The sequence below is a fragment of the Carcharhinus amblyrhynchos genome, chromosome 25 (assembly GCF_965287045.1).
Source record: "Carcharhinus amblyrhynchos chromosome 25, sCarAmb.v2.hapA, whole genome shotgun sequence".
Classification (NCBI taxonomy): domain Eukaryota; kingdom Metazoa; phylum Chordata; class Chondrichthyes; order Carcharhiniformes; family Carcharhinidae; genus Carcharhinus; species Carcharhinus amblyrhynchos.
In genome coordinates this window covers 11,366,992-11,391,760 of record NC_137348.1, presented here as the reverse complement: position 1 = coordinate 11,391,760, position 24,769 = coordinate 11,366,992, and the positions used below count along the sequence as shown (strand labels likewise).

General features: G+C 41.0%; 1 protein-coding gene and 1 non-coding gene across 11 annotated transcripts in view; one reads left to right on the top strand and one right to left on the bottom strand.

Annotated features, from left to right (window-relative positions):
- Positions 1-24,769, bottom strand: part of fnbp1b (formin binding protein 1b) — a 289,323-nt gene that overhangs the window by 205,663 nt on the left and 58,891 nt on the right. For 9 of the 10 annotated variants that reach the window (XM_080212260.1, XM_080212262.1, XM_080212264.1 and 6 more), the window contains exons 1-2: positions 10,570-10,710; positions 5,836-5,951 (exon numbers count right to left, since the gene is read on the bottom strand). In XM_080212260.1, coding sequence (XP_080068386.1) covers positions 5,836-5,951; positions 10,570-10,611 — 158 coding nt within the window. In that variant the 5' untranslated portion in view covers positions 10,612-10,710. Of the gene's footprint in view, positions 1-5,835; positions 5,952-10,569; positions 10,711-24,769 lie in introns of those variants that run through there. The other variant, XM_080212261.1, reaches the window with a different exon arrangement.
- LOC145358452 (U2 spliceosomal RNA) lies at positions 18,781-18,972 on the top strand. The gene has a single exon (XR_013889476.1). It is a non-coding gene; the product is annotated as a U2 spliceosomal RNA (small nuclear RNA).

The window sequence follows — 24,769 nt, the reverse complement described above, 5'->3', positions numbered from 1 at the left end:
GTGCTCAACATGGAGGATCAATGGTTTATTAGCTAAGCAAGGACAGCAGGTGGTAATCAGCATGAGGGTTCCTTGTCTGTGTTTGACCTGATGTTATGAGATTTCACAGGGTTCGAAATCACGGTTGAAGGCAACTGCATTTTACCATTGTGTCAGTGCCTCTGCTGGATCTGTCCTACTGGAAGGACAAACAATTCCAGGGATGGCGATGGTGATGCCTGGGACATTGGCTGAAAGATATGATGTGACTATGTCGGACTGTTGTTCGACCAGTCTATGGGGCAACTCTCCCAATTTTGACAGAAGCCCCCAGGATGTTAGTGAGGAGGGCTTTACGGGGTCAACTGGGCATCACGTAAAGCTTGTCAATTCCAAAGCAAGTTCATTATCAGGCAGTCCATTTGGTTTTATTCTTAGTCATTCTCACAAAGATGAAGACAGGTGAACGCTGCACCTAATATGCGCTTCGCTGTCTCATCCTGTGAACCTGATTGGAGTGAGACCTTGAGAACCAAACAAGGTCACCTGTCACATCAAGCAGTAAGTAAATGTGGCATGGGTTGTGAGCAGATGGCCATTTGTCAAAAATGGGTTGCCAGAAAAAAAGTTTGAAAACCACTGATTTAATGCATACTTACCTGCTCTTGAAAATTACCCTAAAACTTCTGACGGCTGGAGCTGCTTGGGGTCTGCATCGAAGGAGCCCGCACAGACCCTAGCACAAGTAAGTTCTGGCAGGTTCAAGGAAGCCATGCCCCCTTGTTTACTGCACCCTCCTCTTTGAGTGCACTACCTGCCATAAAGTAGGCAAGCTTAAACAGCCAGTGAAACTGACAGGCCAGGGACAAGGTAAGTGTCTAAGGCAAGTGAATGAAATTTGCAAGTTTGATTGGGCAGTGGGGACAGGGGAACGGATTGGTCTGGGTCTTTACAATAGTTACCCTGAAGTTATAAAAGTATTTCCTTCTTCTAATATTTTCTGAGTAACTGTTGATGTAACCTTGGCAGAACCATCTGAACTCAGCGATTTAAATCACATTTTCAAATTGTTCATAGCGCAGGACAGCTGTCCAGGGAAAGCTCGCGCTGCTGGCAATTGCTGTGCAAATGCTTACCTGTGAAATTCGTCGTGATTCCCCAGCACACCTTTGGGGAAACTTCCCTAAATCCAACATTGGGGAATTCAAATTGAGGCTTATTAAATCAGTTTCACTCTCTACAGATGCTGCTTGACCTGCCAGAGTATTTCCAGCAATTTCAGTTTACATTTCAGGTCTCCAACCTTTTGTTCCTATTAAGCCTTGATGTGTTGAGCAATTTTTGGATTTGATTAGTTACACTCAGAATTTAAATTAAGATTTAAGTACGTTTTCTCAAGTACAACCTTAATGTAGCAGTGCAATTTATATACTGAATAAATCTGCTTTGACTCCTGCCATGACAGAACCCAGTTACGATAAAAGACGTGACATGATGCATGCTTCTTCATTCACAGTGCCAAGAAGCCACATCAGTGGGTGTTGCTTACTGAATTTCTAATACAATGTACTGTAAAGTTTCCATGACCTGAAATTACAATAAATGGATATTTCAACGTGGTGTGCAACATTGTATTAGCATCATACAGTTGCTATTCCTCATTTCCATTTGAGCATATCCACAAATAAGCATTTTCTATATTCAGATTTTATAGCCGTTTATTTCTATAGATCCAAGTCTAAAAGTGTAATTCTCTGACAACAATTTTTTGGTCAGTTGGCAGGGTAGAAACAATGACATTTAAAAAAAAATAAATTCTTCAGTCACATTGAGCCAAATTCTTCTGATCTCCAGACTGTCAGAGACTGAAAAAATCTGTTGGAGCCTGTGAAAGTCCTGACATGCAGACCTACTGTGGGAATAGGAAGTCTTATGGCTCAGTGGTATCACCCCTACCTCTGCTCCAGAAGCTCTGGATTGGAGTCCAAAGTCAGATCTTGTTGGCCACAGACAGAAAATTCATTACGTGGTTCAATAGGCTGCTATCAGTTTGAGAATCTTTCCAGTACTTCCCCACAAAAAGAAAAAAGTGTATGTGAAGATATGCTTTAAAAAATTGTGGAAATTTCCCAGGAAATTTGAACTAACAATGGGAAATCCCCAACTACCTGGGACCCTCCGCGAATGTCTCTGACTGAGTTAATTCTGCATAACTTAGCTGCTCGTTATCCAGGAAATGAGAAACAGATCAGAATTTGGATAATCACACAACTGACCCCCACAATTACCTCCCACTCCCCAACTACCTTTCGACCCAATCCACCCCCTCTCCACTTCACCCACCTCACCTTCAGCTCCCCCCACACCATCTCTCACCCACCTAACCACTTTATTCATTTATCCAACTCCCCCTCATCCACTTTCTGACTTACCTCATTTACCCATTCACTTCCTCACCCATTCACTAACATTCAGTTATTAGCACTCAAACTAGACCTATAAACTTAACATATGAAAACATATAAAGGATGCATATAAAGCCATATAAAGGATGTGTGTTCTGACTTCCCCTGACTCCAATCTGCTCCAACACAGTTCCCTGAGGGATGTTGCGCTGCAAGTTTCTGTGAAAGCTGGGCTTGAAAGAAGCCCACAGAAAAATACAACACAAAGCCAAGTCGGGGGAATAATCGATCACAGTGGCAATCAGGCAATAATTGCCTACTGGGAATTGATAAAACTTTGCTCTCTATTTGATTAGATTATTCAAGCCTCAGATTTTTCTTATTGACTTTAAAGAGAGTTGAGGACTAATTTTATTTCATAAGTATTCCCCTATCATTTCTTAGGTTTGTCTAGCCCCACTGTTCTTCGGAATTTAATTAAACAAGGATTAATTAAATAAACAGAACAGAAGAATACCATGCTGTCCAGTGAATCTAATTCATTTCAACGCAGGCAACACATTTCACCTCCTGAGTCAGAGGTGCAAAATTTAACCCTGAACCACACAGTAATATGACGACAACATATCCTTATACTTTAGGTATTCCCTCAAGCCTAGTAACTTCTTAAATGACATTTCCATATCTCCAGCACAAAAAGAACCACTGTGTTCCATGAAGCATTTGACCATTTAAATAAATCCTCAAGATTTTTTAAACCCTAAAATTATTCCTATTCAAGTTTTTCAAAAATAACAAAAATATTTTTTACTGTCGGTCTTACATCACATATCCACGAGTGTGTTGAAAACCAATTTTTCTATCTCTGCTTCATTACATTCACATTATGCATTCTAATTAGGTCAGCCAGGTGCATAGATCTTAGTACCACCCAGTAATCCACCATTAAAAAATGTATACCCATATGGGGGGGCATGGGGGGTGGGGGGGGGGGGGGGGGGGGGGGGGGGCAGGCAATATGTTAGTTCATGTGCAAGAAAGGCCATTTTGTTGAATTGTCATAGGCTTGTTGTTTATTACGAACTTTTGGGTGGTTAACTTCCTCAAGTACTTCTTACTGTTCACCTCTGGCCTTGGCCATCCATTGTCAACCTTTGTCCCCTCAATCTTCTCCCCACCAATGTTTAAGTCATGACACTACTCATCCTCCATCCCAACTCTAATATTGGATGCATTTTAGCCCTACGAGTTAACTGTTAGCTTGAAGCCCGACAGCACATAACTGACCATGCCTGCCCTTTGCCTTCTCCAGCATAAGCACTGGATCTTTTTCTTAAATTCCACTTCCAAATTCCTGGACTTCTCCGGAAATTAAGACTACACTTCTGCATTAGAATACATCACAAAATTTAGCCACTAAACCGACTTTGAATTTTAACACATCTTTGTTCAGTTTACAGTCTTTCGACAATCGTTCCCTGCTGAGCTTGTGATGGCCTATTGATTTTACTGGATTCTCTGTTTCAGCAACAGTCTGGCCAGAGATACAGTCTCCTGCACGATGTACTTTTTAACTGCTTCTGCGTTTTATGGTGACTCCAACTTCACCACTGTATTTGTCTCTGCCCCACCACCAATTCTGCATGCCAGCTGGATCTTCTTACTTACAGAACTATTTCAATCAACATGTGTCAATTCTCTACCCTTCAAATAGCTTCTGAACTTCACTGTCCTGTGCCCTAACTTGTAACAATAGATCATTGCTATATGATACAATCTTCATCTGAACTATGAGACTTGTGGCTTTGGGCTGAATTTAACAGGGACACTGAGAGTCTCACCCAGTGATCATAGAATCAGCTCTGTTGGAGAGGTCCAAAAGAATCAATGCCCTTCAGGTTCTTTGATAGACACCCTCAGGCCTCCCCTGCAACTGTGGTTCTGACAGCAGAAGTCCTGCTTATTGAGAGCTGCCAGTCAAAGGCCTGAAGCTGCTTGTTTCTGTCAGTGCCAGTGGAAGCAGTAGAAGCAATGCAATCACTGGTGGCCCAGGAACATCATGGAATACCAAACCCTACAGTGAAGGAGGCCATTTGGTCCATCGAGTCCACAACAACTTTGCAACAGTGCATCTTACCCAGGCCCTATCCCCATAACCATGTATTTACCATGCTAATTCCTCTAACCTATACATTTTGGGACACTCAGATGCAGTTTAGCATGGCCAATCAACCTAACCCACATATCTTTGCACTGTGAGCAGAAACTGGAGCACCCAGAAGAAGTCCACACAGAAATGGTGAGAACGTGCAAACTCCACACAGACAGTTACCCAAGACCAGAATTGAACCAAGGTTCCTGGCACTGAGAGACAGCAGTGCTAGCCACTGTGCCACCCATGGGATAAGGAGTATCAAGAGAGGGTGGGAGCATGGAGGTGGCATTCAGCAGCCCCACTTCTTCCCAACGACAAATCCCTCAATCAGGCACAGAATGCAGAAGAGATGTCTGGCTCCAGTTATATATCTGAGGCACCCAGCCATAGAACTATGTCAACTCCCTCATTATTCTCTTTGTCTCTAAATGCTTAATTCTTCCTTCCTTCAGGATGATGCCAATGTTTTAACATAGATATTGGGCTTATAACCTGATTCCACATTGGCTAGTCCTATTCCAATCCTTAGCTTGTATTGTGCTTCCAATGATTCAAAAGAATATGGTAGATATATGAGTCTAAACATAGTTGCTAATAAATATAATCCACAGATCTGAAAGTGTTCAAACTGTCTTTGATTTGTTATCAGAGATTGCTAATCTATATAGTACAGCCTGTGTAGATACCAGTACATCTGCCTGACCTGTTTCCACTTGCTGTAGAAAATTAAAATTAATAGCTTAATAATTAACCTACACCAAGACATTATTATTCTTTTATAGCAGTCTACTTGGATCTTATCTGTGTTTTTAACCTTATCTTTAATCCTGTAAGTAACTAAATTCTAACAGCATCTGTAAAATTCTGTTTTTATAAACATCTTTGCACTCACTACTCAACACACAAGCTGTGAATTTATGGAGAAGATGACTTCATTCACATTTGTGTTGCCATTGACTAACCACAGGTATGGCTATTGCACTATAATTTTAACAACATTCATTAATTTTAGCACAAGACATCTTACATGCACATAGGCAATATAGGTATATGTACTCTCATTATATGCATTTAATAACCATTTCCCCATTCAGTAGCAAAAGGAGTTAAAGTAATGATTAAAAACACTAACTTTTTGCTCTTGTTTTATCATCAAAAGCACAATAAGGTTTAAGTACACACACATACATTCTGATACAAACATTGAGATCCCATGCCCAGTGACAAGGTACATTACTCATAGCTTATTTACTTTTCAGAAATGAAATTAACTACATTACTTTTCATAGTACTCACCGAAGCTGCTTTGCATAGCTGATCTCAATATCTGTTCGGTCCTTAACAAACTTGTTGTATCTCTCTACAAATTCAATTCCCCATTGTGTGTGTTTTTCCAAGTTGTCAAATTGATCCTATTGGAGAGAGAAAAATTATAATTTTTTTTGGTAAATTTTTCAAGCTTATTTTCAGATGGCTATGCAATTCCACTCACGCATCTGGCAAATTTTGGCCCATTCTGCTTGCTTATCTATATCCATCTGTAAAATCTTCATTGAAACAGCATTTGGTTTTCTTTGCAAGCAAGTCAGTAATCTGGCAACATATCCACAGTATTCACGTTAAGCTCATGTTCAAAATGCTCAAGTTAATCCTTCACCTTAATCTCAGTACTATAACCTGAAGCTTAAAACCAATCAATAAATTCAAGGAAGAATAGGATAGCATTTTAGAGGTAAAATTATTCCAGGCGTAGTGATAAGTGAAATCTTCTCTGAACCAGCATTTTCTTCTGTGGTCAGACCACAGACTATAACAGTCTTATGCATTTTTAGCTGTGCCTGCTTACTTCTTGATGCAAACATCACACTGCGTTACAAGTATGTTAAGAAAAATAATGAACTGTGGGCACATCATATATTTTAGATAAAAGGTTGCATCCGAAGTTTTAATACAACACTCATACGTAACCCTACTTCCATGAGAATACCATGAAACTTTACACTATTTAGCCACAGGAGAAAACATTAAGTGTTTACAATCAGACTATCAGCAATGAACTCACAGAAGCAGAAACAAGTCAAACAAAATGGTCACTATAATCACAGCCACGGCACATCTCAGTATCTAATGACACAATACTTGCCACTCGGAAGTTTAGCTTTTGCTAAAGTTGTCTAACTTTAGCTTCTTGGTGTGGACAGTAAATTTGCTTCTGCATTATTCAGTTAAAAATTTTTATTTAATTACCTTGAATGTTTGAGGCTACAATTTTAAAAAATCAAACGTCAAATTTACAATCAATGCTAAGTTACCTAATCTCAGCCAAAGGCAGCTACAATTAGGCTGAGAGCAGAAATCATTCAAGGATCTCAGCGCTGATGGCTATTAAGTGGTACTGGCTGGAAAGTGCAATTGTGAACATTAGAGTGAAGGTGGGATCAAACTCAGCAGTCGCGCCCTTGCAATGGAGTATTCTGGAAACACACATATGAAAAATGGCTCCTTTGGAGAAGTAACAAAGAATACCCGGCATACTTAGAACCATACCGTAACTCGACAACAGCAGATTGCAGAGAAAACAATGAGGAAATGGTTGCAATATAATTTTCCATATCGTATGTATCTTGCATTAAGACACATTTTGTGAAATGCTACTGGCAATTGTGTCCCATAGAAGTCTGAGTTTGAGAAGCAGATATGGTTCAAAGCAAAAGATTATGAAGTAATATATTTTGGGACTTTCAGTTGGAAAAGGAAGGAAATACATCTTAAATGGAGCAGAGGTTTAGCATGATCTTAGTTGCAAATAACAGGTAATTTATTGTGACAATTTAAATTTAAATAAGGTCACCAGAATGGCCTGGCTTTGTGCCTGGAGTACAATAAGCAAAAAGAGTATTGTTAAATTTTCACAAGACGTTGATTAATCTGCAGTATTTTTAAGATGTGCATGTAATAGAAAAATTGCAGCTTGAATTTCGTTTGTACGTAACTAGGAAAGCAAGATTATAGTTATGAAGAGAATTAGGAATTTTCATTAAAGCCAATCGATTAAAATAGAACCTGATATATTCAAGGCTGTGTAGGGTTTTGACAGCAAGACAAAAATGAAAGAGCATGAATTTAAAATAAATCAAAGAATAGGTTAGAAAATCATCTTCAGAAAATTATGTTACTTTATGAAATAGTTCTTCAATTATTTTTAAACATGAATTAAATAATTAGATGGGAAAATTAAACAATAAGGGCAGTGAATAGGATAGACTTGATGGTTCATGTGGGGAAAAAATGGCATGGGAAAAAAGAACAAATAGAATTAGTGTGCTGAAAATGAATATTTCACGCTTTAGCAGTTCAACTGATAAAATAATAGTTAACTACAAAATAATAAATTCACAAATTGGATTAAGCAAGCATTCTGGTTCAACCTGCTAAAGAAATAATTGCACTGTCAGATGTGGCACAAGATGTTTTTTTACTTACATGTACAACACATGCATTTAAAATTGAAAATATTTTATAATTCAAGCTTTCTTTTAACAGCTTCCTATAGCAATGATAGTACACCTAACAGCAACAACTGCATGTAAATAGCACCTTTAATGTAGTAAATATTCCAAGACTTTAAATACATTTGACACTGAATATTTAATTTACTTGCACAAGAGCAACTTTATACATAATTCTTCAAATAGTTAGGGGGAACATCCAGAGTAGAGTTATCTACCACAAGATATTCTTGTGAAATGTTTAAATGACTGCACTGATGACAGAAACCTGGTCGGTTACAGTTGTGTCTTTAAGGCCCAAGTCAGTGCAAAGAATGAGAAAACCAAGAAAGATTCAAAACAAATGCATAAAATATGTAAAATTACAAAACTGATTGGATACTGTCAGGACCAAGGAAATGTGCAAAATTATTTCATTCATTATGATAAAAACTTGAACAAAATAGATCAAATTAATATATTACTATCACTGATCTGAAAGACTAATTAACAGAGTATCACAGATTCCTTATAAGTGAATTTACAACTCCAAAGCATCCAGAAAATGGTGCGATAAATAGAAACCTGCTCTGCAATACTGTCAATGTATTACTGATTGTAACACCACCAGTAATTAAACATGCCTCATTATTGGTAGCACAATACTGAAAAACTGTTCATCAGTTCAATAAAATTCAAACATTAATCGTATGCGCGTCTGCACATGTTTTTAAGAAGTAATATAAGAACATAAGAAATAGGAGCAGGAGTAGGACATCTAGCCCTTCGAGCCTGCCTCGCCATTCAATAAGATCATGGCTGATGTGAAGTGGATCAATTCCACTTTCCCACTTTCTCCCCATAACCCTTAATTCCCTTGACTATCAGAAACCTTTCTGCCCGTGACTTAAATATATTCAGCGAGGTAGCCTCCACCACTTCAACGGGCAAAGAATTCCAGAGATTCACCACCCTTTGAGTGAAGAAGTTCCTCCTCAACTCTGATCTAAACTGCACCCCCCCCCCCCACCTTATTTTGAGGCTGTGCCCTCTAGTTCTGCTACCCTTTCTAAGTGGGAAGAATCTCTCTAACTCTACCCTATCTATCCCCTTCATTATCTTATACGTCTCTATAAGATCCCCCCTCAGCCTTCTAAACTCCAACGAGTACAGACCCAGTCTATTCAGTCTCTCTTCATAGGCTAACCCCCTCATCTCCGGTATCAGCCTGGAGAACCTTCTCTGCACTCCCTCCAAGGCCAATATATCCTTCCGCAAGTGCGGCGACCAAAACTGCACACAGTACTCCAGCTGCGGCCTCACCAGTACCCTGTACAGTTGCAGCAAGACCTCCCAGCTTTTATATTCTATCTCCCTCGCTATAAAGGCCAATATTTCATTCGCCTTCTTGATCACCTGCTGCACCTGCAGACTGGGTTTTTGCGACTCATGCACAAGGACCCCCAGGTACCTCTGCACCATAGCATGCTGCAGCTTTTCGCCTTTTAAATAATAATCCCTCCTATTATTATTTCTACCAAAGTGGATAACCTCACATTTGCTAACATTATACTCCATCTGCCAGGTCCTCGCCTACTCACTCAGCCTAGCCAGATCTCTCTGCAGACTTTCCATACCCTCCACACAATTTGCTTTTCCACTCATCTTCGTGTCATCAGCAAATGTCATCACCCTACACTCAGCCCCCTCCTCCAGATCATCTATGTAAATGGTAAACAGTTGAGGCCCCAGCACCAATCCCTGCGGCACTTGGTCACGAACTGCCAACCAGAATAGCACCCACTGATTCCAACTCTCTGCTTCCTATTAGACAACCAATCCTTTATCCATGCTAACGCCTTACCCCCAACTCCGTGCACCTTAACCTTTTGCAGCAACCTTTTGTGAGGCACCTTATCAAACGCCTTTTGGAAATCTAAAATAAATCTCATTAACCTTCCATTCTCTCAGTTAGCACAGAATTATTTAAACTTATATTGTACATTTTCAATATAACAAACTACTTGACATGCAACACTCAAGTCACGCACCAGAGATAATTTGAAAAGACCACAGAATAAATGAAAATTTTCACCTTAGAATACAACAGAACACGGATTTCCCCAAGGACCAGATGTCAATACATGTTTGAGATTATTCAAGGATTTTTATCATGCTTTAAAATAATCTGTATTCAACATAGTTCTACTTGTATTGAAAATCTTATTAAGAAAATGGAATGGTGTTCTGTTGTGGTAACAATAAAATTGAAATTCTGCAGCACTTTTCAAAAACATTTTATTGGTCTGACCAATATAAAAACAAATTTGTTTAAGTGTTCTGTCACTGCAATAATTTACTTCACAGAATTGTTTTCCTAATCCATGTGATAAATTTGGTTACTGAAGGAAGCACAGTTTTTTGCTTTATTGGCATCTTTCGGTACAATACAAAGGATATTAAATATCACCATGATAGTATTAAATTACAAACTACCACAGTTTACAGCGAATGTATTCCTAAAATCATTTTCTCACTTTACCTTTGTTTTGCTCCAACAGTCTCCCATCTTTACATCAACCATTGCCACGTTCAGGGGTGATTTGCAAAAATCTTCAGCATACTACTTAAAATCAGGAATACCCGAAATGCCGCAGGAAGTCATCTGCTTCGCAAATACATCTGCAACTAACTCTGTATCATGATCTAAACCAAGTGGCATGAAGCTATCTCTCTTCATGTCAAGTGTAAAAGCTGCAGCAGCATGTGCCTGACCACATCCTGTAATGATCAAGCTTCAAGCGCATTTCAGACCACACAATTCAAATTGTAGTTACAAAGTTATGTTGCTGAGCACATTTGCTACTTAAAATCCAAGACATGCAGTTGAAAATCATAACTACCTTGGCATCTTCCCATCATAAGTCAGTTTTTTCAGAAAAAAATTACATACTGCAACTTTAGAAGTGGGCAATGATATAAAAAAGGGACTAGACATTTTTTATGGAACAAACTACAGGAATAGCAGAGAAAATTGTTAATAGTATGAACCTTCCTCCGTTTCTGCTGATAACATTCTTCCCTCACCAAAACATTCGACTGTTATAAAATTTGAAGAACATATTAATTATAATATTAATTATAGTAACAAGAATTAAATAATTTTAAAATCAAAAGAAAGACTGACTGGGAAATAAGGGTTACTACTATTCCAAAATAGAAGTTGATATCATCAGAAAATCTCTTGGGAGATTAAGAAAACCCACTTTTATAGAAGGCTAAAGAAATTTGGCATTTCTGCTATGACTCTCACCAGCTTTTACAGATGCACCATAAAAAGCATTCTTTTCGGCTTTGTCCAAGACCGCAAGAAACTTCAAAGGTCATTAACGAAGCCCAGTCCTTCACATAAATCAGCCTCCCATCCATTGCCACTCGACACTTCCCGCTGCCTCGGAAAAGCAGCCAGCATAATTAAGGATCCTACGAGCCCCAGACGTACCCTCTTCCAACTTCTTCCATCGGGAAAAAGATACAAAAGTTTGAGGTCACGTACCAACTAACTTAACAGCAGTTTATGTCACAGTCCAAATTATTGACTGCAACTCAGCCTTCAACACCATTATTCCCATCTAACTCCATGGCCTGAGCCTCGGCTCCTCCCTCTGCGACTGGATCCTGAACTTCCTAACTCACAGACCACAATCAGTAAGGGGAGGCAACAGCAGCTCCTCCACGATAATCCTCAACACCAGTGCCCCACAAGGCTGTGTTTTCAGCCCCCTAATATACATCTTATATACTTATGGCTGTGTGGCCAAATTCCCTTCCAATTTGATTTTCAAGTTTGCTGACATCACCACCGTAGTGGTTTAGATCTCAAACAATATACGAGACGCAATACAAGAATGAAATAGAGAATCTGGTGAACTGGTGCAGCATCAATAATCTCTCCCTCAATGTCAACAAATGAAGGAGATTGTCACCGACTTCAGGAAGTGCAGAGAAGAACATGCCCTGTCTACATCGATGGGGGTGAAGTAGAAAGAGTCGAGAGCTTCAAATTTTTAGGTGCCCAGATCACCAACAACCTGTCCTGGTCCCCCCATGCCAAACTGTAGTTAAGAAAGCCCACCAACATCTCTGCTTTCTCAGGTGACTAAGGAAATTTGGCATGTCAGCTTCAACTTTCACCAACCTTTACAGATGCACCATAGAAAGCATTCTTTCTGGTTGTATCACAGCTTGGTATGGCTCCTGCTGTGCCCAGGACCAAAGAAACTAAAAATGGTCATGAATATAGCCCAATCCATCACACAAACAAGCCTCCATTGACTCTGCCTACACTTCCCGCTGCCTCGGCAAAGCAGCCAGTATAATTAAACATAAGCATAATTAAGCATAATTCCCACGCACCCTGGACATTCTCTCTTCCATATTTTTCCATTGGGAAATAGGTACAAAAATCTGAGGTCACATACCAATCGACTCAATTCCCTGCTGTCATCAGACTTTTGAATGAATCTACCTTGAATTAAGTTGATCTTTCTCTACACTCTAGCTACGACTATAACACTACATTATGCACTCTCTCATTTCCTTCTCTATGAATGATATGCTTTTGTCTGTAAAGTGAGCAAGAAACAATACTTTTCACTGTATGTTAATACATGTGACAATAATAAAGCAAATCAAATCAAATCTTCCCTGCTGCCATCAGACTTTTGAATGGACCTACTTCATTCTAAATTGATCTTTCTCTAGGCCTAGCTATGGCCGTAATTCTACATTCTGCACCTTCTCCTTTCCTTCTCTATGTACAATACGTTTTACATGTATACTAATATATAATAATAAGTCAAATCCTGAGTACTGATCCAAAATGGGAATGGCTGGCTAATTTCCTGCTTGCAGCTCCAAGGGCACTGAGACTATTTGTAATGTCTCCATTGATTAGCTAATTCAGCACAAACTGATGATCAAACTTGGGGCCACTTTGCTTTTTATGGCTCCATTCTACACACACAAGGGTGACTCAAACCCCTCAGTCCCCCGCTTCCCCCTCAGACTACCATAAACCAAACTGAGATTTCCTTTGATCCCTGACAATCAAACCACTAAGGTTGAATGTCAGTCAGACAATACAGCAAGGTCACATAATCCCCATTCATTTACCTCAAATTTAAAGCTGCAGTCCGAAAATAATGTTATAAACCTCAATTCGAACAACTTGATCAAATTTGAAAAGGAAATAGAAAACATAAAGGTGAACGAGGCAAAAGAGACAAGAGGTTTAAAAAGTCACTTTCCTTAAAATGGCATTTTTCTGACACCACTTGGCTTCCTAAGTTGCAACTTAAGCGGTTTTCCTCCAGTCATTATTATTTCTTTATGAATATAAGGACATTTCCCCAATAAACAGAATTGTGTTAACTAAAAAACAGTTCCTTTTACATCAATTACATTTGTCCTTTCTGCTTTACATCAGATTTACTTGAAACTATTTAAAAAAAAATGCATGCTGCAACAACAATCACCACAAATTCCTTTCAATAAGTCACTCAGTGGGAGTGACCTTGTAGTTTTCAGAATGGCTGAAATTTGCTGGACAATGTTAAATAAAATAAGACTGCACTTGAAGATAGTCAGAAAGTTTCCAAAGGATTCTTGGCCTGGATTTAATTGGCCCCTCAATGAAGCAAAAAATTATTCAGATGTCATGGCTCCAAAGTGATGCACATTTACTGCAGATAATTCAAAATAAGAGTCTTTAAATTATTATAGAATCTCATAGCTCAAAATGAGACCACTTGGTAAACCGTACCTGTGACAGCTCTCTGGAAGAACTCCCAATCTATTTCACTCCCTTTCCCCCAAATTACCACATTTTTGTTTCATTTTAAGTATACTTTCAATGCTTTTTTTTAAAGTTAAAGATAAAACGTTTATTTATTAGTCACAAGTAAGGCTTATATTAACACTGAAATGAAGTTACTGTGCAATTCCCCTAGTTGCCATAGTGCAATGTCTGTTCAGGTCAATGCGCCTAACCAGCAAGTCTTTCACAATGTAGGAGGAAACCGGAACACCCGGACAAAACCCATGCAGACACAGGGAGAACATGCAAACTCCACACAGCCAGTGACCCAAGCCAGGATTCGAACCCAGGTTCCTGGCGCTGGGAAGAAGCAGCGCTAACCACTGTGCCACCGTTACAATTGAATCCAATAGATTCCAGGTCATCGCAATTCTCAAAATTTAAAAAAAAATTCTTGCCTTTTCTCTGAGACTGATTGAAACCATTTCTATGTGAGCTGAGTGTGTCCTTGCTTTTTGGAAATAGTCCTAATAACTATGGTAAAACAGGTTAGACCCTTTTTGTACTGTGCAATATTCCATTCTTCGAACATAGAACATATCCATGATAGTTATCAGCAAAGCTTTGATCTCTAACTTCAATGTACTGACACAAATCTAGTGCTAAAATACAGGAATCCTGAAGTTTGACTCATATCAGGATCATAACTTCATGATCTGATTTCAAGATACTTGGTACATGAGGTGCAATGTCCAGATCTATTATATTATAACGAGCAAAGTGGCTATTCTAATATTTGCCTGCCATTTTCAGATGATTTCAACTCAAGTGTGGTAAAACTACATTATGACTGCATTGAATTACTGCCATTACTGGTTGGGTTTTTTCAAAAAAGTCATTCTTGGGATGTAGGCATTCTGGACAGGCCAGCGTTTGTGGCCCAACCCTAATTTCCTTTAAGAAGTTGTGATGGGCTGTCTTTTTGAACTGCTGCAGTTCATTTGGTGTAGGAACATCCACAATGCCATTTCAGAGAGAGTTCCAGGATCTTGACTCAGCAACAATGAAGTGATATATTTCCAAGTCAGGATACTGGATGGCTTGAAGGGGACCTTCCAGGCAGCAATGTTCCCATGTGCCTGCTGCCTTTGTCCTTCTACATGCAGTGGTCAGTCCACAGAAATACTTCATGATGGGAACATTAATAATTTAGTAATCTGTAACTTCAAAAAATGAATATAATTCTAAAAGTATATTGGCCACTAGTTCCTGAAACAGACAAATAAGGATGTATGCAGATCATTACTGTATTAAGATTGGATACATCATTATTCTATTAATACCAGATAAATATTTAAATAAATCCAAGCCACAAATAGAGAAAAGCTTCAATTTTCAAACAATAATCACAGACACAAGAGGAGGTGTTGAAAAATAATTTGCTCCCATCACAAATTGGAAAAATCTATTGTTTAACTAAATTTACTTTGGACATATCAATTTTACGATTCTGACCTCAAAGTGTATTTGTTAAGTATACTACTCTGTATTGCCAAGCAATTGCCCCATTTAGACAGAGCCTGAACACCTTTTCAATTTATATTAATGAGCGGCTGGAGGTTTTTCAGCAGCTGCCACTGCTGCTCACCACCTCCAGGCCGATCATTCTGGGTGGGGACTTCAATTGCATCATCGACAAGGCCGACCGATCCAGCAGCGCTGAAAACAAACTGGACGCTATGTCCAGAGCCCTGCTGGAGACGGTCAAAGATGCCAAGCTGCTCGACGTCTTCAGTAACCCAGCAGATGGAGGGCAGCGCAGGTACACGTGGTGGCAGCCAGACAGGGCTGTCCGCTCCAGGATCGACTTTATGTTTGTATCCCGCACGCTCACGGTCAGGCCCACCGACATCAAGCCGGTGTTCTTTTCTGACCACTGCCTCCTGCTGGCCAACTGTCAGCTGGAGGGAAACCAGAAAGTGGGCAGGGGGCCCTGGAAGCTGAATGTAGAACTGTTGACCCCAGAGAACCTCGAGGAACTCAGGAGGGTTTACCACGGTTGGAGGGCCGTGAAACCCTTCTCTGAGTCTCCACCGCTCTGGTGGGAAACCATCAAAGACAACATCAAAAGGTTCTTCATTCGCAAAGGGGTTCAGAAGGCCAGGGATAGACAGGGGGAAATGTCCCGACTCCAGAAAAGCATTCAGGAACTACTCCAACTGCAGTCGATGAGGGTTGATTTCAGGGAGGATCTCCAGGGAGGTGAAGAGCCAGCAAGCCTCGTTCTTTGCCTCGGAGGCAGCCAAGGTCATCTTCCGGTCCAGGGGCCGCTCCGTGGAGCAGGACGAAAAGTGCTCGCGTTTCTTCTTCCAGAAGGTATACAGAGAAACCTCTTTGATCAGCAGCTTGAAGGAAGAAGACGGCTCAATAAGGTCATCACAGTCTGACATTCTGAGGATCTGCAAATCATGCTATGCTGGACTGTATGACCTGAAGCCAACAGAAAGCACGGCCTCCCAGTCTTTCCTGTCGTCTATCACACAGGTCTTAGACGACGGCAAGCGGGACAGCCTGGACAGATCGGTATCTCTGGATGAGCAGACGAAGGTCGTCAAGTCCTTCAGAAGGGTAAAACTCCCAGAAGCAACGGCTTACCGGCTGAGTTTTACTCGGTGTTGTGGGACTTGATGGGCCCAGACCTCCTGGAAGCATACGAGAGTATGCTTCTGGAAGGCAGGATGTCAGAATCCATGAGGAAAGGCATCATTACTCTCATCTACAAACAGAAGGGGGAAAGGGAAGAAGTTAGAAATTGGCAACCCATTTCATTATTGAACGTGGATTATAAAATCCTGGCCAAGGTCATCACCAACCAGGTCAAGTCTGCTCTGGGGTCAGTGTTCCATCCTGATCAAACCTGTGCTATAGCCGGCAGGAAGATCTCTGATAGGTGATCGTATCCCTGAGGATCGCGAGGCTATGTGCAGGACAAGCAGGTGGATACGTGCCTCATCAGCCGAGACCAGGAGAAGGTGTTTGACAGAATATTGCACAGCGACATGATGGATGTGCTCTCCAAAATGGGCTTTGGGGAGGGAACTTGCAATTGGATCCAGTTGCTCTACACAGACTTCAGTAGTGCAGTTTCAGTCAATGGGTGAGAATCAGATAGCTTTCAGGTCAGGTCTGGAGTCAGACAGGGCTGCCCTCTCTCCTCCGTCCTTTTTCTGTGTTGCACTGAACCCTTTGCCAAGGCCCTCAGAAGCGACCCAGGCATCAAAGGGGTGACAATCCCATGCAGCAGAGGCACGTAGGTCAAAGCCTCCCTGTACATGGATGACGTGGCTGTCTTCTGCTCAGACCCCTCATCTGTTCGCAGTCTCCTCCAGGTCTGCGAGCAGTTCGAGCTAGCCTCGGGAGCCAAAGTCAACCAGGGTAAGAGCGAGGCCATGTTCTTTGGGAACTGGGCTGACAAATCTTTTGTCCCCTTCACCGTCAGGGCAGATTACCTGAAGATGCTGGGGATATGGTTTGGAGCGGCAGGGGCATGCGCCAAAAACTGGGATGAGCGCATCGCGAAAACCAGGCAGAAACTGGGCTGGTGGGAGCTACGCTCCCTCTCCATGACAGGAAAAAACCTGGTGATCCAGTGCGAGGTGCTGTCTGTGCTGTTGTACATGGCGCAGGTGTGGCCTATCCCCAAATCCTGCGCTGCAGCAGTGATGCAGGCCATCTTCACGTTTACCTGGAGATCAAAGATGGATCACGTCCGGAGGGAAGTGATGCACAAATCTCCAGAGAACGAAGGGAAAAACGTTCCCAGCACCGCCCTCATCCTGATGGCCACCTTTATGTGTGGCTGCATCAAGCTGTGCGTAGATCCTTAGTACACTAACAGCAACTGCCACTACTTTTTGAGGTTCTACTTGTCCCAAGTGTTGCAGAGGACGGGTCTGGCCACACTGCCGTGGAATGCTCCGAGTAGTTGGACTGGACCGCAGCACCTGTCCTTCGTGAAGAAATTTTTCCGCAAACACACCTTTGACCACATGGCGATTAAGCAGTGGTCAGCGCGTAACGTCCATGGGGCCCTGAGAGAAAAGGAGACGGCGGATCCTGTCAGATGGTTCCCTGAGCAGACTGTCAGTGTCATCTGGCAGAATGCCTCATCACCAGAACTTAGAAACAAACACCAAGATCTGGCTTGGCTGGTGGCGAGAAGGGCACTCCCCGTCAGATCCTTCATGAACGCTCGAGGTCTCAACATCACCGCACACTGCCCTCGAAGCAGCTGCGGGGCTGATGAGACAGTTGCACACCTCCTTGTGGAATGTGCCTTTGCAAAGAAGGTCTGGAGTGAGATGCAGTGGTATTTGTTGGGGTTCGTCCCGAGCAGCTCAGTGATGCAGGACTCTGTGCTCTACGGGCTGTTTCCAGGTACACACACCGAGACAAATATCAACTGCTGCTGGAAGGTCATCAACTCGGTGAAGGACGCACTTTGGTCCGCCCGAAACTTGCTGATCTTCCAGTTGAAAGAACTGTCCTCGACCGAGTGTTGCAGACTGGCACATTCCAAGGTCCAGGACTACGTGCTGAGGGACGTACTGAAGCTTGGAGCAGCCGCCGCAAAGGCATAATGGGGAAAGGCCACACTATAAGGCCTTTTAACGGAGGCAGACCAAGGGCCCGGGAACTGCAGAACACCCTCGACCTGTGTCACTGTGTGCCAATCTGAGAAATAACAGCACACAGTAAACTTTGAGGCATGTATGTAGTTTTAAGTTTTGAAATGTTATGACTGTAATTTGTATAGAACTGTAAAAAGTTTTAATTCTGCACTGTTTGCAATTCAAAGACATGTAGATTTGCAATGGTTTATTTGAGATTTTTATGAATAAAGTATATTTTTGGAAAAAAATTAATAAAGCTAAGATCGCTTCTCGGCCTTTTGGCTAAGATCAAGTGTAGTATCGACATGCTGCACTTGGTTGAAGTCATTAGGTTACATTTCAGCTTCTTTTGAAGCAATTTTTTAAAGCGGCATCTCGGCCTTTTGGCTAAGATGCAAATTAGATCAAGCCTTGAAGGAGGAGCTACACCTACTCCAATCAGCTTGGATCATGTAGATCAAGCCCAAGACAGGTGGTGAGAGCCCTGTCTTGTCAGCTTGGATCAGGAATGTCCCAACTTGTTGGGACTCTGAATTGGCTTTAATTTGACTTGATTGGATTGGAATAAAGTAAACAAAAAAAGAAAGCTAAGGTTAGATCAGACATATGCAAAAAATGATTGACTAATCATCCTGTTTCCTTCTGTCATCAGCATGGGGGCATGTATAGGAGGTAGAAGTCAATGTTCCTACAACATTCAAATCCTTCCAAAATTTTAGTGAACATTTTTGAGTCATTAAAATGTAACTGTCTTGACAACTTCGAGAATTTTCACAAACCAAATGATCACCATAACTCAATATGGCGAAGCCAACTAAATTCAAAACAAAGCTAAAATCAAATACGAACTTAATACTTGTACATTACTGAACAGGAAAGGTTTTTGGTTGCTCACAGCAGTATTCCCAACCTCTTATAGATCAAGGCACACCTCTGCACTATAAAAAAAATTTGAGACACAACACCTATTTTCTGTCTTCTTCACTTACCAAGATCTTCTCCCTGTCCTCTCGCTGTTTGTTTTAATCGCTCCATGTCTAGCTCACTTCTCCCAGAGTTTTTGCACCCTTTTTGAGTTTTTGCATTTGTGCAGGTGCATGGCACACTTGTCTTCAGTTAAAAGTCCTGTGGGTCATGTGCATGGTCCTGATGGTCATTAAAAATCGAAACCATGCATGTGCAAGCATGGGAGGCCCAAGATTCGTCAGGTCTTTGAGACGCCAACCATAAAGTTGAAGACAAATATTTAAAGTTTATTTATTAGTGTCACAAGTAGGCTAACATTAATATTGCAATGAAGTTACTGTCAAAATCCTCAAGAACCATTGGCTGAGAGCACTGTCAGCATTGCTGAAAATGAGGAGAAAAATAGCCATAAAATGAAATGGCAGTATTGTGTAGAGCATTAGAGCAGACATATTATAAGCTAGTGCCAAACTGATGCAGCTCATCTGGATGTATATTTTCATATGCTGTGGAATTCGCTGAATAATGAAAAATATAACACTGAAGGTTCTATCATATTGTTTCTCAGCAACCTGTTCATCTCACCTCTGTAGCTTGAAGATCAAGAAGGAGATTAAATTTTAAAGCCAGTTTCTCCTTTCTCGGCGCTGATTAATATTGGGGTTCTGAACAAACCAAAATGGAGATCAGGACATACTCTGTGTTATACAGAGAAATTTGTGTTTAAAACTTTAATGTCAATGGCCCTTTATGTTATCTTAAACGAGTTTCTATGGTACTAAGCAAAGACACAGCTATGAGTTTGCATAGAAGGGTACTAGCAGTTCTAAGTTCTGAAACAGTAAAAAATGTGAAAATTCTATGAAAACCTGAATAACTTCACATGCAAATATATTTTTCTTATTTATAAACTGTGTTTTATTCTTTCATCCGATAAAGAATGTGTTCTGTTCTTTTATGCAACAAAGCAGTCTAAGTTTTTATGAGCATAGTTAGCATAAATTGGGAAATGCCAGCACTACTGACCTAAAACAGTTCAACATTCATCACTCGACTGCAAGAATGCAAATTTTTCCACGTGGAATTTAAGCTCATTTTTTTCAGATCTTAAACAGCATAACTCAGCAGACCATAGCACAAGTCCAGCAACAGAAACATTTAGTTACATTCATTTAATGTTATGTTCTTCTAACCCAAAGTTTTCTGGTGAAAAATAAAAAACTTAGAACAAAATCATTCCAAATATTCATTGATTTCCCTATTTTACAAATTCCCAGAGAAATGTAAACATATGAAAGTGTTCAAATTAAATATTTCTGCTTTAAATATGACATATTAGACTAATGGTAATGGTGTTAAAATAGCAACTCAGAGGTCATGCATTCACTGTGATTGTATTTGAAGTCACATTGCAAATGTCTGAGCAGCTTTCTTGAAGGTCAAATCACGGAAAGCGACTGGCCTGAATGGGACATCCAGATGAGCACTCAGATCCCGCGCAGATCAGCTGGTGAGGGTATTAACAGACATCTTCAGCCTCTCTTTACAACAATCTGAAGTCTCTATTTGCTTCAGGAAGACGACCATCATCCCAGTACCAAAGAAAAGCCAAGAAACGTGCCTTAATGACTATCGTCCAGTGGCTCTGACATCCATCATTATGAAGTGCTTCGAAAGGTTAACCATGGCACAAATCAATTCCACCCTCATGGAGTGCCTGGGTCCACTATAGTTCACCTACTGCTGCAACAGGTCCACAGCAGATGCCATCTCCCTGGCCCTCCACTCAACCCTGGAAAACCTAGCTAACAAGGATACCTATGTAAGATTCCTATTTATTGACTACAGCTCAGCCTTCAGTGCAATTATTCCTACAAAACTCTTCTCCAAACTCCGTGGCCTGGGCCTGAGCTCCTCCCTCTCAACTGGATCCTGAACTTCCTCACCCACAGGCCACATTCAGTAAGGATAGACAACAATGCCACGTTCACGATCATCCTCAACACCAGTGCCCCACAAGCCCCCTACTATATTCTTATACAGCTATGACTGTGTGGCCAAACTGCCCTCCAACTCGATGTACAAATTTGCTGACGACATCACTGTAGTGGGTCAGATTGCAGACAATGTCTACACAGTACATGAACGCAACAGAGAATCTGGTGAACTGCTGCGACAATGATAATCTCTCCCTCAACGTCAACAAAATGAAGAGTTAGTCATCGGCTTCAGGAAGTATCGTGGAGAACATGCCCTTGTCTACATCACTGGGGACGATGTAGAAATGGTCAAGAGCTTCAGATTTTTAGGTTGTTGATCCAGATCACCAACAACCTATCCTGATCCCCCCTAGTCTGACACTATAATTAAGAAAGCCCACCAACAACTCTACTATCAGCTCCAACTCTCACCAACCTTTACAGACACACCATAGAAAGCATTCTTTCTGGTTGCATCACAGCTTGGTATGGCTCCCGCTCTGCCCAAGAAATTACAAATAGTCGTGAATGTAGCCCAGTTTATTACTCAAACCAGCCTCCCACCCATCCCGTCCCTCTGCCTCAGCAAAGCTGCCAGCATAATTAAGGACCCCACACATTCCGGACATTCTCTCTTCCACCTCCTTCCATCGGGAAAAAGATACAAAAGTCTGAGGTCAGATACCAACCAAATCAAGAACAGCTTCTTCCCTGCTGCCATCAGACTTTTGAATGGACCTACCTCGCACTAAGTTGATCTTTCTCTACACTATGACTATAACACTACTTTCTGCACTCTCTCCTTTCCTTCTCTATGAATGCTGTGCTTTATCTGTATAGCATGCAAGAAACAATACTTGTCATCGTATACTAATACATGTGACAATAATAAATCAAATCAAAGTCACAATTTCATTGTGGCAAGTACGAATCTGAAATAAAAAAACTTGGCAACTTTTACACAAGGACTGGGAAAGAATAACTAAGAGCTTCTAGATTGTTGTTTATTGAAATCCTGCAAGAAGATGAGCCAAACACACCTACCAGTCTAGCTTAGGTAACTGAAATTCCACACTACATGCTTGAGTCTCAATGCCCTCTGAAATGATCCAGAAAATTACCCTGTTTTGTGAACATTCAAGGTTCAATAAGAAAAAAATGTTAGACAAGTTGTAACAGTGATCCAATCATCCCAACAAGCTAAGACTAATATTTTCCCAGTCAACTCTCCGACATCCAATGACTGATACCCAAGTTGGGAGAACTGCACTTCAATCTTGGCAACATAAGGGAATAACTTACTTGACCACATTTTCACCAACAAATCTTTTGTAGATATTGTCCAGTATGGCTCTGGGTATCAAAGTGAGAATCACCAACAGCAGCAGAATTGGATAGCATCTGTATTTCATGACCAGGCACATACATTAATCTTTGATCATTAATCGAGTCAAGACATCAACCCACGTTCAATCCAGAGTGCACATGGCTGACCAGGCACAATTCAGGTTTCTCTTCAAACAATATCTACACTGAATGAATTTACTATATAGGACTGTTTCATGTGCATCAAGCAGAAGATTATTCTACAAGCAAATAATGAGGTAAAGCTCGGTCATCCAGCCACATCAGCGGACAACCTGGCAACTAGTCAAAGGAAGAAATTCCCTGAACATCACAAACATGATGGAATTCTACAGAAACGTCAGAGACAAATATTTGCAAATCAGCTAGAAGTGCCAATAAACGATTCACTTCACCTTCTCCCACAATCCCCTTGACATTGAATACGGTGTCCAATTAATGTGTCCAATCAATCCACATATTAATAAATGGCTAGGTGCATTACACTCAGCAGTGGTCCTGACTGCATCCTGACTGGACTGCTGAAGACTTGTGTACACACTACAGCTAGCTCCTGCCCAAGGCAACTCCACTGTCAATACCTTTATAACCTATACTATAGCAACTCACCAAGGTTACTTTGGCAACCTCAAACTCTGCACTCTGTGACAGATGGAATTCAACTCAGAGATGTGTGTGTGAACTTAAACATTTAGAGAGGCCAAGAATGGCAAAGGATTACACAATAAAATGGGACACTGACCAGTCCAGTGATACATTCCTGTAGTCGACAACAATCCTCCTTGCTATCAACCACACAGCCAAATTTGATTAGGTGACAGTCAGAAGTGTGACCCGAGTTACATTTCTGACTGTCACCTAATTTATTTAAATTCAGCATAACAAAAAACACCAGAAAAACTGGTCATGGGAAAACCCTCCATGAAAATTGCTCCCAAAGGAAAAACTTTGTCTGAACATTTCATGCAAAGGATAGCTCCAACAATACTGTATCTCCTCCATCTAAGATTTAATTATTAGTTTAGATTATTCACTCTAGCCTTGGAAAGCAGCTTGCATTCCTCAACCTTACGACTCAGAGGTGAAAGTGCTATCACTGAATCAGCTCGTAAATCCTTCATAACTCACCTTTTTTCCATTTTTATTGCAATATGATGCATCTTCCTTAGCTATTGGAACAAAATGGTCAAGAACATGTGTATGCATGCACAGACATACGAATTAGGAGCAGGAGCAGGCCACTCACACTTGGTCTGTCATTCAATAAGACCATGGCAGGCCTGACTGTAACCTCAAACCTACATCCCTGCCTACTCCCACAAACCTTTCACACCCTTGTTAATCGAGAATCTATCTAGCTCTGCTTTAAAAATACTTAAAAATTCTGCTTCCAACACTTTTGAGGAAGAGTTACAGAGATTCACAGCCCTCAGTGAAACAATTATTCCTTATCTCCATTTTAAAGAACGGGCTCCTGTTTTTGAACAGTGATGCTACTAATAATGCTTTCAGTCTTCACTAAAATAGTCATATTGGGTTCAGCTATTACAGAAACTATTAATACCCAGTTAAATATCCCTATCAACTAGGAAATAATGTCTTAGAATCATATAGAGCAGAAGGAGGCCATTTGGCCCATCGAGTCTGCACCAACCACAATCCTACCCAAGCCCTTATCCCCATGCATTTACCCCAACTACTTCTCCTGACATTCAGCAGCAAATTAGCATGGCTGATCCACCTAACCCGCACATCTTTGGACTGTGGGAGGAAACCGGCACATCCTGAGGAAACCCATGCAGACACGGGGAGAATGTGAAAACTCCACACAGTGACCCAAGCCGGGAATCAAACCTGGGTCCCTGACACTGGGAGGCAGCCATGCTAATCCCTCTCATACATACATAACCAGGATATGTATGGGTATTAGAACTAGATTTT